The sequence below is a fragment of the Thamnophis sirtalis genome, unplaced genomic scaffold, assembly GCF_051295495.1.
Source record: "Thamnophis sirtalis isolate CommonGarterSnake01/CBP01778 unplaced genomic scaffold, rThaSir2_p1.2 scaffold_3, whole genome shotgun sequence".
NCBI classification, from domain to species: Eukaryota; Metazoa; Chordata; class Lepidosauria; order Squamata; family Natricidae; genus Thamnophis; species Thamnophis sirtalis.
Window position 1 is genome coordinate 38,773,568 of NW_028261383.1, and position 14,858 is coordinate 38,788,425.

Genomic DNA, 14,858 nt, shown 5'->3' on the forward strand with positions numbered 1-14,858 from the left:
CAACTGGACTTTCTGGTTTTTCTTTGAAGACGTTTCGCTTCTCATGGGGATTAGAAGGGTTTATATTGGATTCCCCACCATCCAATCAGAGCCAAAAAAAACTTCTTAGATTAGAAGCAAAACGTCTTCACAGAAAAACCAAAAAATCCAGTTGCCTCTTGAAAAAGCACCTTTGGGACAACCATGGCGTGGATGACTGAGAATCTCCATAGATATGTAGTGTACATTTTCTCTGGGACTCAAATCCTTTGTGATTTGGAGACATTTATTTCCGAAGAAAATACTGGTACGAAGTCTTAGGATTCAGATACTACTAAGTCGCGGCAGCAAAGATCGGGAACAGAACAACCAGCCATAAACAAGCCCGCCGCCCCCTCCTTCTCCTGAGCAGCCAAGAAAAAGGCGAAACTCTACTCGCAGCAAAGACGACGAAACCCTGAGATCAGGGGAAACAAAGACCACGCCTTCCGGCCACGGCGCTTCATCCTATTGGTTTCCAATTACCCCGCCTACTGCCGGCTTGTCCCAGAGTCTTTACTTCGCCTGACCTATGGAGATGCCCAACTCGCCGCACGGAATCCTATTGTGCCACGCACTCCCATTGGTCAGAAAAAAATGTCGGCCTACGATTGGCTGATGCGTTTGGAGGCCCGTCTACTCGTTGCTTCCGTTCGGCCACGTGTTGGGGACGCGCGAGGATGAGCGATCTGCGCTGGTTGTAAGGTCTCGGGTGTAAGTAGCGGTGGTCATTGACAGAAGGGAGGGACTGGCGCATTTTACAGCTGGGAGGAAGAAATGCACTCTGTCGTCTTTCATACCCATTTAAGCTTATCTTAACATCCGTTTTTTGGCTCAGCTCAATGACCCGCATTTAGGCAGGAGCTCTGTGAAAAGCGCAGAGCTTTGCTTAACGGGGTAAGATTCAGAAATCTTAGTCGTGATCAAGACAAAATTCGCCAAGTTCCATTAAGGTCTCTAAGTTTCATTTCCCCATGTCTTATCAATGCATCTCTCATCAATGCCACTGGCCCACGATGATGAGAGTTGTAGAATGATGCGCTGAAGCATCCATCTTTCGTTAGAGATGGATGCTGGAAGCATATTCTGCTTTGCGCCGATGATGTTACCTAGTTTGGACAATGAAACGTCTGCAAGAAAACAACCAAGCTCAGACAGCAAGCACGAAGGATTCCCTCATTTGAACCCTAAGCTACATATATTCTCCTTCAGTGGTAACACTTAAACATTATTGTTACCCAACCTTTCTCCATAACATTTGTGTGCTTAAATTGTGCACTGTATGTATTGTCTGGATGCAATGAAAACACATGTTTTTGTCATATCGCTGATGTAACAAAAAGTAGTTTGGATAAAGATGTTTAGTGACTTTTTTTAGCAGAACAAGATTCCAGGTGGAAACATTCTGAGGGGATCCAAGTCCCTTCAGCCTGGCTTTCCTGAAATCAAATTGCTTTCAGTTTTATCTGTCCATAGATTGGTGCACAAAAATTACAAGCTTGCATTTTCATCTGATCTTTTGCATGGGCATTTAAATTATTTTAAGCTACAGTAAAGCAAAAGTGAGTTTCAGTTAAGCCTGACAGCTTTAGATGCTTCTTGTTCTGGATCAGACAGATTGTATCACCAGATCACTTAAATTGAAGAGATGCCCGTGCCTGAATCTGAAACACCAGTTAAGCTGTGGACATTATCATTCTTCCTCCAGTCTACGTTTGCTTCTTTGGACTCACCTGTGGCCATTATGGGAATAACTACTAACAAACCTATGCAACCTGGCTTAGGTTGCCTAGTGAACCAAAAGAATGAAAAATAAGAAATTTCCCCCCTCTGCCAGTGCATACATTTTCAAAGTGCAGGTGACAATTGATCATAATTAAGAGTTTGTGATTTTGAGCTTAGGACTTGGCAATATGTCAGAATGGACTGTTCTGTCTTTTAGATGTGGGCATCCTAAGATGTCTGAATTTGACGATGAAAATAAGGGCATTGAACCTGCTGCTTATGAAAGAATAGTCCTGAAGAATGTTTCTGAATACCATTATTTGAAGATCCATTTGTAAGTTCAAATCCCTTTTCTAAAATATTTCCATTCCATTTCTGCCCAGTTCTGAATAATTTTAACATGTTTGGCATATTACATTAATAAACCGTATTACATAAAATGTTTTGTAGGGAGTTTGAAGAAGCTGGCATTAGTTTAAATCCTGTTGATTTCAAACAACTTATCATCTCTGCTTTGAAACGACTCCATGGTGAGGTATGTCATTTTTTAAAATTATTTTTGAGGTAATTATAAATCCTTTGCAACTTCTGATTTATGCACAGTATATACAGGAGTCTTTAAATGTTTTGATTGAAATCTCTGTATTAAGAAGACTTTTACTAGCTGCATTTGTACACCATGCTGAACTAGGATTCAGGTTGTTAATAAACTGGTTCTTTGCATATCAGCCTTTATCTGTTATTAGTTAATATCCTTTAAAACACAGTGGTCACTTAGTTTCTTCTTTGCACTCTGGCACTGCTTCCCGCTTCATAATAACTTCATTACTAAAATTTAGTTTTAAATGACAGTAATGTTTTGTTATATGGGAAAAATAATAAGGAAATATGTCAAACACTAATTGGCATGCATCTGTTTTAATGAAAACACACCCTGTCACCAAAAATTTCAAGAGTCATTATGTTTTAAATAAGGTAGGATCAGGCAAAATACAAATACCAGCTGTTTCTCCCAGCTATAAGGGGCCTTGGTGATTAAAATGTATACAAGAAAAGTAGATTAAAAAATGAAAATGATGAAAAAAATATTCAAGATCTTCTCTTATTCTCCATTACATCCCACAAGTTTGGGCTTGTAATGAAATATATTGAAAAAACTTGCAGGTCATTCATTCTTCATTAAGCTTACCTTGAATACCAAGTTTGCAATTACATCAAATTAAACTAAATGTACTGGTGGAACAGAGTTGAACTTCTTATGAGAGCTTTCTTAATGACTTTGAGACTTTTAAAGTGCATCTTAGTAACAGTGGCATGTTTCCTTTCAGGTTGGTGCTGCATTACCTGTTGATGTTTTGACATATGAAGAAAAAACATTGACTGCCATACTTAGAGTATCTAATGCGTAAGACATTTTGAATATGTTTTCTTGGCAGGTGTGGTTAGATAAAGGAATGCTCTCTAGCATAATAATAAAAATGAAGATAATTCTTTTTTTAATTTGAGTAAGGTGTCATATGTCTTCTACCAGTTTTTCAAACTTAGCAGCTTTAAGATGGGTAGACTTCTCCCATGCTGACTGGGAAGTTCTGGGAGTTGAAGTGCACACATCTTGAGATTGCTAAGTTTGAGAAACACTGGTTTGTGGAATTCTTAATGATCTCTGAGCTTGTTTGCTTGCAGATGTTTCATTACCCAAGTAACTAACACCATCAGGGATTGTGAGCGGTGTTTGCTCCCTGTTTATATACAATAGCTTGTCCTGCCAGTGTTGGTGGAGGATGTGTTCTAATCTATTTTTTTCTTAGTTTTTTATAGTCTCTTGAATGGTTTGTAAATGTGGTTTAACTTTATGTGTCCATTGATGGCTGGTTTGTCTGAATGCTTAGTTTCCAGAAATTCTCTAGCATTTTTGGATATGGCTTGATATGGATTATTTATGTGATTTCCCAGTTGAAACTATGATTGAATCTGTTCATAGTTGTGAGATTAAGGAGCTGTCAGTGTGTCTTCTGACTGCTACCCTACATCCAGAGAAGCAGGTATTGACACCAGTCAAACAATAAAGCAGAAAACAACTAATTAAGAAAATACCAAGGGAAAAGCCACACCCTCATTAATATTGGAAGGGCAAGCTGCTGTATATAAATGGACAGGCTCCATACTCACTACCATTGATTACATTAAATGCTATTTTTTATCAGGAAAGCATTATTTGTTATCTTAACATAAATGCTGGAAAATTTCAGCATCAAGTTTATTTGGATCTAATTTCTGGATAGATATGGCTCCAAGCTCATTGAACCTTGATTCTATTTACCATGAAATATTTATGGCTTACTTTACTTGCCTACTGATTAGTCATTTCCATTAATATATCCAATGCTATTATTTATACAGTGGCCTTGTAAAACTGTGGAGTGCTCTATCATTGCTTGGTTCATACCAGAACAGAAAATGTGCCTTTAGGGTGATACAGGTAAGAATTGAGAAATAATCAGTTGAAAGCTTTATTTGTTCAATAAAATTATTGCTCTAGCACTTTTAGATCTTATATTGAAGATGGGCATCCCATAGACTATATTCACATGCACTTCTTATCCTATGCTTTCCTTAAAGTATTAGAGTTGACTTTCATTGTGTGTGGATATACTGTATTTTTGGAGTATAAGACGCACCGGGGTATAAGACGCACCAAGGTTTTGAAGAGGCAAATTTAAAAAAAATTGTTTTGTAGAAAAACGGCCCATTTTTCACGAAAACAGGCCCATTTTTTTTCCAAAAAAAGGGGGGGGGGCATTAATAGCCTTTAGGAGGCTTGTAGCATGCTCTTAGGGCAGTGATGGCGAACCTATGACACGCGTGTCAGTGCTGACACGTGTAGCCATTTGGGGTGACACGCACAGGATTTCATGCGATTCATCCTCGGCTCCTGCACGGCCGCTGAAGATGAAAGAATCTGTGTGATCTCCCACACCCACACTCACTTACTGTATCGCCGCCGCCCCTTTCTGAGCGCAGGGGCTGCTGGTAAGGCGTGCGTGCCGTGCGCACACACGTCATCAGCGCGGCGAGGGAGGACCCGCAGGAGAGGAGCGCGGGAACAGTGCGCGCCTCTCTCCAGTCAGGCTGGCACAGAGAGTCTACTCCTGGGACTGTCGGTTACGACCGCACCACACTTATCTCAGTTCACGGCAGGGCTGTGGAGTCTGCTGCTTCCAGCTCCACATCCTCATCAACATGCCGCTCCGGCCCGCCCCCACTATGAATATTCATATTCTTCGCCCTTGCGTCACTATGAATATTCATAGCAGGGGCGGGCTGGAGCGGCATGTCGATGAGGACGTGGAGCTGGAAGCAGCCGACTCCACAGCCCTGGTTCACGGCACCCCAAACAAGTTCAATAATATCAAGGGCAACATACGAAATCGACTGATGAACAAAGAAGTTACTAAGCAGGTATGTTAAATAATTTGTTTTTGGTTTATTAAATACAATTATATATTGCAATTATACATTTTTGTAGTTTAAACTATAAATTGCGCAAAATTATGTTTTTGTCGAAGTGACACACAACGCGAGTTATGCTCGATTTTTTGCCGATTTTTGACACACCACGCCAAAAAGGTTGCCCATCACTGTCTTAGGGGGTGGGGTGGGGAACCAAAAACAAGCAAAAAATGGCCCATTTTTCACAAAAACAGGCCTGTTTTTTGTCAAAAAAATTATATGCATAGCTTTTAGGCAGCTTATAGAGTGCTCGGGGGGGGGGGTTGGAGGGGCAAAAAAACGGCCCATTTTTCGCTCATTTCTGCCCTCCCCAACCCCCAGGAGCACTCTATAAGCCTACAGGCTTGGAATGGCCATTTTGGTGAAGGGGGCGGGGTTATGGGAGGCAAAAACACTGTATTCAGTGTATAAGACGCACCCAGATTTTCAATCTCTTTTTTTGAGGGAAAAAGGTATGTCTTATACTCCCAAAAAATACAGTATGTTGGGTTTTATGTGTTTTATTGCTTTATATTTTTTTCAATAGTTTTTTTAACCTAGTATAGTTTTTTTAACCTAGTATAGTTTTTTTAACCTAATCAGAGAATTCATTGGGTGGATAAGAAACAGGATAAATATATTTTTCTAAAGGTTTGTTTTGTTTACTATCTGCTGCTTTACTGTTGATTGCTTTATTGTATTACTATTTTTGTTTTCTTGGAGAATAATTTCATCCCGGCTTGTTCTGCTCTGAGTACAAATAATCTGTTGCTGTTAGCAACTTATATTTCTTGAATATATAAGCCAACCTGGCTATGGCCATTTCTTTTCTCAGGGCTTCAGGCTGACACCACCATTATTTATGGCATCATTTCCTTTCATCTCATTCCACTTGAAATGTTTGAGTTCAGCCACTTAACCATCCTGTCCTAGGCTTACAGTTATTAAATTTGGTCTCTAAGGAAATTAATCAACTACCATTTATTTGCTTAAAGCTGCCTGAATGTTATTTTATGCAAAATGAATTGATTTAGTGCTTTTATTTGAATTTTTTTCCTCTTTCTTTAGACTTCTCCATTTCTTCTTGCATTAGCTGGGAACAGCAGAGAAATGGTGCTCGATTAATTATTCAGTTGCTTATGGTTTGTATAACACTATGATGCTGATGGCATTGCCCCAATGCAGATTTTTTTGTGTGAGACTTGGGAGAATATTTTCCACAAAGCCAAGTGTGTCTATGCCATTCTTCACTCAACACCGTGTTCAGTTTTTACACATACAAGTTGGAGACAAAGCTGAAATAATTAAGAAGTTCACATCAAAGGATATTGTTATCTTTTCTGAATTAACAGGAGATACTAACCCATTACACTTGGATGAAGAATATGCAAAGCAATCAAGGTTTGGGAGAACAGTTGTACATGGTGTTTTGATCAATGGACTTATTTCAGCTGTCCTAGGTACGAAAATGCCTGGGCCTGGTTGTATCTTCCTTTCTCAGGAAATTAATTTTCCATCTCCTTTATATGTTGGAGAACAGGTCTTGGCTTCCGCAGAAGTGAAGAAATTGAAGAGATGTCTTGCTTATATTGCAGTGTCATGTACAGTTGTCCAAAGTGGCAAAATTGTCATGGAGGGTATTGTTAAAGTTATAGTGCCTGAAGATCACAAACCGGTGACCTGATTGTATAGTGTGTCCTGTTGGTAGCGGAGATGTACTTTTAGCTGTAATCAGGTAGTTACCTAACTCTGTGAGGAATTTGAAACAGTTTAATTCCAACATTTTGATCTTGATCTGATTTAAGATAATTTTGCTTTTCTTAATGTGACAGTGAGATAGGATGAGAGCTTCAGAAGAATGCTGAGGTAAAAATCAGTATCTAAAATGCCTTGAGTTGTTTATTTAGATGTATATATTGGACAGATTTAGGGATTGTCATGTTGGGTTTGATCAGTGATCCCATTAGCTCTCAATTTTATCAATAAATAATAACAACTCAGGTGACAGTTGTATTGCTTAGGCAGTTGGTGCAATCCATCCTCTTTATCATTAACTAGAAGAACATTGTACATCTACCCTCTACTTCCTCCCACAAATGTCATTTATATAAGTATGTTTGATATAAGATGAAAAATAAGATTAAGAACTTAATCTTAATTATTTTTTCAAATACCCTTCCTGAAAAAAAAGCAGTACATGCCTGGTATTCTCCTTGCACAAAGTAACACTTCTCTGGAATGTTAATCTCAACTACAGCTCTTTTATCTTCCTTTTATATTAACTGTCCCAATTGATAAAAAAAACAAACCCTTGTATTGTTGCTCTTAATGATCTGGGTAATTCTACTATGTAATTATACTGTAGCAACTGTTTGCAATCCTTCCACAATACATCTTGATGCAAAAAAGAATAAATCATAAAGCAACTAGAGAAGCCCAAACAGAGGTGGGTTCTTACCAGTTCGGTAGAACCGGTTCGTCAAATCTACCGAACCGGTTAGAAAAGGTTCCACCAGTGGACCCAGAAAGCAGGCCACACCTACAGAAGAGGTTCCAAAAATTTTTGAAACCCACCACTGACACACACACACACACACACACACACACACACACAGAGACTGACTGACTCGCACAGAGAGAAAAAGAGGAAGAAAGGAAAGAAAAAAAGAAAAAGTGAGAGATGAAAGAAAAAAAGGGAAAAGGGACAGAGAGACAAAAGGAAGGAGAGAGAGAGAGAGAAAGTAAGAAAGAAAACACATGGCTGGCAAGCCACTCCCACCAGGTCACATGGCTGACAAGCCACTCCCACAAAGGAGGCCACACCCACAGAGTAGGTTCGAAAAATTTTTGAAACCCACCACTGAGCCCAAACCAGTTTTCTTCATTAAACTATAAAATGATAAGTAGTCACTGAGCTCCCAGCCAGCAAGGTCTTCAAGAGTGCAGATCATATATACAGCAGGGGTCTCCAACCTTTTTGGTTCTATGGATTGGTGGCAGCTTGGGGTGGGGTGGGGTGGGGTAGGAATGGCCTCACATGCAAACTAAGCCCCACGCATGCGCAAATGTAGCTTTGCATGCTTGCCTGCCACTTTGGCAGTCCAATAGGCCACGGCCGGGAGGTTTGGGACCCCAACACAATTCACAGAGAGTCAAATAGATACTAGCTTGATCTTATCACAGGAATAAATAATGCTGAAAAGAAGTGCAGATGAGGTTCTCTGGCATCTTCCTTTCTGGTTTAAGAACATCCTGTATTGCTAGACATTTAGCTTCAGAATAACAGATTGCATTTTAACTGCCATTTCTTATTTTAAAAAAGTATCCCTCATAATACCTGGACAGGAGAAACGGCATTTTTAATAATATCCTTGAGAGTTGAGATGTAAAAACATCCAGGCTCTATAACAAAGCTATTTATGATTCAGGGAGAACATGTACCTAAGGGAGTTAATTTGAGATAAATGGAAAAGGTAAAAGTGCAGTGGTTTGGGTTTCCTGCCTAAGCAGGGGGTTGGACCAACCTGTATCAGCAGACAGAAGACAGGAAAGTAATAAGCGGCTGAACTTTAGTGTTGTAGAAGACTCCTGAAAATATAGTGGATAGCTAAGAAAACAAACTGACGACGCATCAATCAAGGTTTTACTTTAGGTACAAATTACTTCAGACACATGCAAGAGCCAGCTCTCCGGGGAAGGCTCTCCTGCTGAGAAATATAGAAGAGTATGACCAGCACCAAGTTGGATGGACTCAGTTACAATGGCAATGAGTGTACCATTGGAAAATCAGAAGGACCAGATCATCATGGAGAAAATCTATCTAGGGGTGTCAAACTCGCAGCCTGTGGGCCAGATGCATCACGCACTGGCCATGCCCACGCCTGGTTTAGTGAAGGAAAAAAGTTGTGATATGTCATGTGATGACACTGACAATGTGAGTTTGACACCCCTATCTGGATGGTTGCTAAGAGTAGACAGCTTGACAGCTATATAATCAATACACGAGAGCCAGTTTGATGCAGTGATTAAAGCTCCAGGCAAGAAACTAGGCCTTGAGTCCTAGTTTTGCCTTGGATACAAAGTAGTAAACTTTACTACTAACAGTAAAAACCAGCCATTGAAACCAATGAAGTAGCAAAGGAGATTTTGTTTCTTAAAAAAGCAATTCTTCATGCAGCACATTACTAACCTGTGGAGCATATTATGATGTAATGACAGAACTTGGATAGCTTTAAAATATATATATATATATATATATAGGGAAATGAATGGAGAACAAATCCATCAAGCTATTATTGGTCTCAACAATTCAGTGCTCCCATCCAGATGGGGGCAGCATGTCTTTGAATACTAAACTGCAAGGAAAGTGTCCTTTTTCTATGTCCTTTTCTCCTGCTGGTAAATTTGTTGTGTGTGTGCAAAGCCACATACTAGACAAAACTGATATATCAGGTCTGTTTTTAGGATAGTGAAGAATACATTTCAGGCTTACACCATCAAGAACTTTTGAGATCCACTGTTGGAGCCATGATGGTAGCTCAGAGAAGAAAGTTGTGTCTCTTAAAAGAGAGATAATATGGAGCATTTTCTCTCTCTCTTGGTACAATTGTCAGGAAGGCAACACCACAAAGTGTAACAATTGCATAGGTTTATTGAATCAAATCTTAATTGTAATTGCCCCTTTACTAAGTATCTCAATTCCAGCACAACTACCATACACATTACTGATCATCTAACCTAAGCAGAGTGATTATCTAAATAGTCGGTTGCCAAAACTTGTCTTGCAGCTCCTTGATTCTAGAAAGCACACTACAGCTTTTAACAGCTCTCTTGCTCTCCTATTTTAGTGTGTTGGACTCAGATCAATTTATTTCCTTCAATCTTGTCATTGTTACAATTAAAACCAAGTCAGGCAGTAGTCTAGCGTGGGTATTCTTGATTGTAGAAACTCACATCTTGACTAGATACTTTTATTAATCTCTAATACTTTGAAAATCTCATAGCATATTGTTGTTTTAGTCCACTCTAGTGTGCTTTTCTCTTTCCACTTGTTGTGCAATTAGATATACATCCTTAGACTGGGTATTCATTGTAATATTCGTTAATGCTCAATATCATGGTTGACTCATCCTTCCATCCTCCTGAGGTCAGTAAAATGAGGACCCAGATTGGGCAAGATGTTGACATTGTGGGCTTAGAGTGGGCTGTAGAGCACTATGGAGCTGCATATAAGCAATAGCATTAAGTGCTATTGCTATCCATCATGATTACTGAAAAATGATTACTGGACATGCTGGCAAAGAGGTTACATTCTGTTTCTCTCTGGTTTAGCTAGCTCTTAGTTTCTGTACATCCAAAACATTCTTCCAACATGAATTTCATAAGCTATTCCCTGAACTGCCACATGAGATCAACCAGTCTAACATCAACCAAAACAGCTGCTGTTAAGTATTCAGGAATTGCCAGTTTATGAATTACCCATGAATAGCCAGCAAGCTCTCATCTGCCATTGATACACTTAGATGGTTGATATTTTTTCCTGGCTTTGAGTCAAACTGTAAATGATGCTCTGTTGAAAAGGGACTTTGTATTTATTTCAAGTTATTCAGGATGATACTGAAGTCCATAGGACTCAACATTCTGGCACACCCTATTTCCTTTGTGGTGATCAAGTCAGCACTAACCATCCTGACCTATCATTTTTATTAAAACTCAAAATCTGTACAATGGTAATGAGAAAACACTTTCATATGCCCTATCACTTGGACTCTCTAAGTCAGGGGTAGTCAACCTTTTTATACCTACCGCCCACTTTTGTATCTCTGTTAGCAGTAAAATTTTCTAACCGCCCACCGGTTCCACAGTAATAGTGATTTATAAAGTAGGGAAGTAACTTTACTTTATAAAATTTATAAAGCAGAGTTACAGCAAACCCCTACCGCCCACCATGAAAGCTGGAATGCCCACTAGTGGGCGGTAGGAACCAGGTTGACTACCACTGCTCTAAGTGCTCAGCTCTGAATAATATACTCCAGCAGTTCTTATTTTCCAGCTCACAATTTAAATATAATGCTTATTAATTCTATTAATAGTTTAATTTATATGTTCCTGGTCTCCCAAGCTAGTGATAAAATTTATTTTTAGGGTGTTTATAATCTACCCAATTATAAAAGCAACCTGCATTAATGAAAACAACATGTCAAAACATTCAATCATAAATCAATGTCTATAAAAATAAATGCCAACAAACCTACGTAATTAGGGTTGAATTACTGATGAAATAAAACAGTGTTTTAAATATCTAAAAATAGTATACTTCTGTTCATTACATATATCAAATTATTTACATAAAGGTTATAAACAATATGTTTATAGAGATTCTCAATCATTCAGGTCATGGTTGTCCCAAAGGTGCTTTTTCAAGAGGCAACTGGACTTTCTGTTTTTTATTTGAAGATGTTTTGCTTCTCATCCAAGGAGCTTCTTCAGCTCTGACTGGATGGCGGGGAATGGAAGGATGAGAAGTGAAATGTCTTCAAAGAAAAACCAGAAAATCCAATTGCCTCTTTAAAAAGCACATTTGGGACATTATAAACAATAGTAAAAACAGAATTACTTTTGGAAAAAGAATAGCTGAGAAAAGGAAGGCATTTCATAATCTGGGCCCAACTAATTCCATTAGAGATTTGTTTCACATGGTGACAATACTCCATGATAATACAGTGCATCAATAGAATAGCATCTTTAGAATATAAAGTTAAGTCAAATCAGAATTCAACAATTTTTCAGACGTTCTGCACCTAAGAATTTTAGGCTCTTAAAAAGTCCCTCAGTAGTTAATTGATGACCTATGCTGAGTCAAGCACAGATGTCATTCCTTTGTTAAAGGACGCCACTGAGTAATTAGCAAAGTATACATTCTGGTTGCAGACACAAACCAACTTTATGGAATATATTAACATTCATCTAGTGCTGAAGATAATACATGGACTACTATGGAAAAATATATTTTTGTCCAATACTGTATCTGTCAAGCATGATCAGGGATGCTCTTGGCTAATGAAGATATTTGAGTTTACATGGTAAAGTAAGGCCTTATTCCCAGAAAATTAATTCAGCTGAAGCCATTTCAAGGGACTATTTTCTACACTGGAGACAAGAGTTTCCTTTTTAATTGTTTTTCCACTGAATAAAAAAAAATCACAGAGAGTGACCATGTCAGGGTTGTTATCATGGTTAGCATTTGTGAGGCGAGGGGCGGGGTAACCTTCTCCCTCTATTTCTGCCTATTTTTCAACCTCACCATATCTGGTCACACAGGTATTAGTAGGCACAGTTAATGTAGTCATTATGATAATGCATATCAACATAAGTTACAATTCAAAATTATACTTCCTTCAAATGCAGTTCTTTTGACTTTCCAGATCACTTTTAAAAATTGTTTCAAAGCTGTTTTTGAAAGAAGAGTGATTATGAAAGGTGAAAGGAATTGAAATGTGATTACAGCTTTGTTTCCCAAAAAACTTATTTGCATGCGTGAAAGAGAAGAACAAGTATAGTAACACAAATGGGTGTGTCTTTCTGCAGCTGAAAAGTCAGGCTATTTATATAGTCATGATTTATTTATAAAGGTATTATAACTCTGTGTATTCTGTATGTTTTCTGTAGCTTTCTGCAGAGGAGATGCAAGACAAAACAGCTGTAAATGTTGTGAAAATATTAACTTAATCCATTAGGTAACAGGTAGAATACTATATTTAGTTCTCTGGTATTTCATCTTCTTAGGATTTTTAATATTCCCTAGAGAGAGTAGCCAGGTAACAAATGAGGAATAATTAAGGCACACTGAGAAATGCTATTTCCAGGGGTTCTTACTCACTTTGAGTATCTCAATTACATATATATTAAGATGATAAAGAAGGATGTGTGTCAGGCCTGCAGCGGTTCCTTTAAGAATCTTTGGCCTGCCACACTCTTATTAAGGGGGGGGGGATTTAGCAAAGGGTAGAATGTGTTGTTTTCAAAATAAAAAATTCCTTCCTAGAAGTTCAAGGTCATCTTTTGTCTCGCAAACCATTACACCTGACCGGAAGCAGTTAGGCATAGACGCCAGCGTGGAAGAAGATTGGATCATGTGATGGACTGTGGATGTGGGGACAAGATCATGAACTTTTAACTGGGTGGGATTCTGATGTAACTTCCAGAGTCAGAATCCCATAGCACTATGCCAACATGCCTGCTTTATTAAATTGGAACTTTAAGCATAGTTTTGGCTTCGACTCTGATTTAATTTTACATGGTATTTGGAACGCTAACAATGTGTATGTGTCTTCCATGTACAGTAAATAAGCCTATTTGTATATTGCACAACTTTCGGTATATGGTACACTTGTCTTGCCTACAGTGTGAAAAGCAGCTCCTGAGTGCTCAACAATGAGCACCTATGGAACATATGATCACATGTTATCATTAATGTATGTATGATGTTTAGATCATGAGAAAAACTACTAGTAAGACTTGTTCCTGGCATAACTTCAAAAACCCTAAAGACAAATACAGGCTCTATGTGTTGTTTCTGCCCTAATGCATATGTCAGCCTCTGTTTCGCTATTTGATTTCGGCTGCCATTGAAACGGGGAGGGGGGTGGTATTTGGGAAGGGAAGTTTTAAGTACAGGAGAGATTGTAAAAAGGGAGTTTTGTTCTCACCATCTACTGCGCATGCTGGAGATAGTGATTGAGGTGGCCAAGGCCAACTTTTCTGCATACCAACCTGATGATACTTTTTGAAGATGGAAGTCACATGACACCTGAGGGATTTGCAGATTGGACTATGGGATGGGGTTACCAGGGGAAGGGGGTTGGGTCACATATTGATATGTATGATTTCACGCGCTTTTGCCTCAGATCTTGCTTTGCTTAGTTGCTATCTTTTCATAACCAGTAAAAGTACTCTTAATTCTGCGAAATGGAGTTAAGTGGTTTCTTTCTTGGTTGCTGAGGGAGGCTGGCTTGACAGCATATTTCTTTAATAAGTTTCTATACAGTCACAATCATAAGTTACTTGGTAACACAAACACATACATCCATGGTTAAAAAAATGTTCCCTAGCTCAATTAAAAATAATAGAATCCCCACCCCCACCCCATCAACATTCGGTCTGAAAACAGTATCATAATGGGAAAATGTCACAAGTGAAGAAACATGTACATTCTTTACTAAGCTGTCTGTTTCGTACAGGTTGATTTTGGTTGGAGGAAATGCATTTAGATCTCCCAAATCCACAAAGAATTTTCAATCTCTCTTCCACTCAATTTAGGAAGGTTGGAAGTATAAACCAAATGGGGAAGACCATACTTTTTAAATAATTGTTAAATAGGATTAACGTACCATTGGATTCTATGGTGGTGGCAGTATCTCTGTCATTCAGAAAATGAAGGCACTAATAAGTTAAACAAGTTAGGAAAGGAAACGTTAAAAAAAATCAGAATATTATATATTTATCACAAAGACAAGATTAAAGGGAGCCGTGTTAATTGCTGTTAAACACTTAAGACCTGTTCATGCAGGAAGCATGGTAGAAAAATGCAAGAAAGATTATTCTGGCTAACATTAAGAGGTGATACT

The 14,858-nt window shown here is 38.6% G+C and overlaps 2 protein-coding genes across 2 annotated transcripts; both read left to right on the forward strand.

The window, feature by feature from the left end:
• Nucleotides 1-1,931: 1,931 nt before the first annotated feature.
• Nucleotides 1,932-6,439, forward strand: RPP14 (ribonuclease P/MRP subunit p14). Its single transcript, XM_014068824.2, has 5 exons — nucleotides 1,932-2,077; nucleotides 2,194-2,278; nucleotides 3,072-3,148; nucleotides 4,144-4,222; nucleotides 6,301-6,439. The coding sequence occupies exons 1-5, from the start codon at nucleotides 1,932-1,934 to the stop codon at nucleotides 6,355-6,357; spliced, it is 444 nt and encodes a 147-aa protein (XP_013924299.2). The 3' UTR covers nucleotides 6,358-6,439.
• Nucleotides 6,389-7,545, forward strand: HTD2 (hydroxyacyl-thioester dehydratase type 2). The gene has a single exon (XM_087708754.1). It carries the CDS (start codon nucleotides 6,389-6,391, stop codon nucleotides 6,914-6,916), a length of 528 nt encoding a protein of 175 aa, XP_087564880.1. The 3' UTR covers nucleotides 6,917-7,545.
• Nucleotides 7,546-14,858: the final 7,313 nt, after the last annotated feature.

What these genes read in the sequence shown, in the direction of transcription:
- RPP14 (XM_014068824.2), top strand. Translation starts at nt 1,932, where the DNA reads ATGTCAGAATGGACTGTTCTGTCTTTTAGATGTGGGCATCCTAAGATG. An exon ending in ATACTTAGAGTATCTAATGC is followed by an intron (nt 3,149 to 4,143) that starts GTAAGACATTTT and finishes TTATTTATACAG; the next exon opens with TGGCCTTGTAAAACTGTGGA. An exon ending in GTGCCTTTAGGGTGATACAG is followed by an intron (nt 4,223 to 6,300) that starts GTAAGAATTGAG and finishes CTCTTTCTTTAG; the next exon opens with ACTTCTCCATTTCTTCTTGC.
- HTD2 (XM_087708754.1), top strand. Translation starts at nt 6,389, where the DNA reads ATGATGCTGATGGCATTGCCCCAATGCAGATTTTTTTGTGTGAGACTT.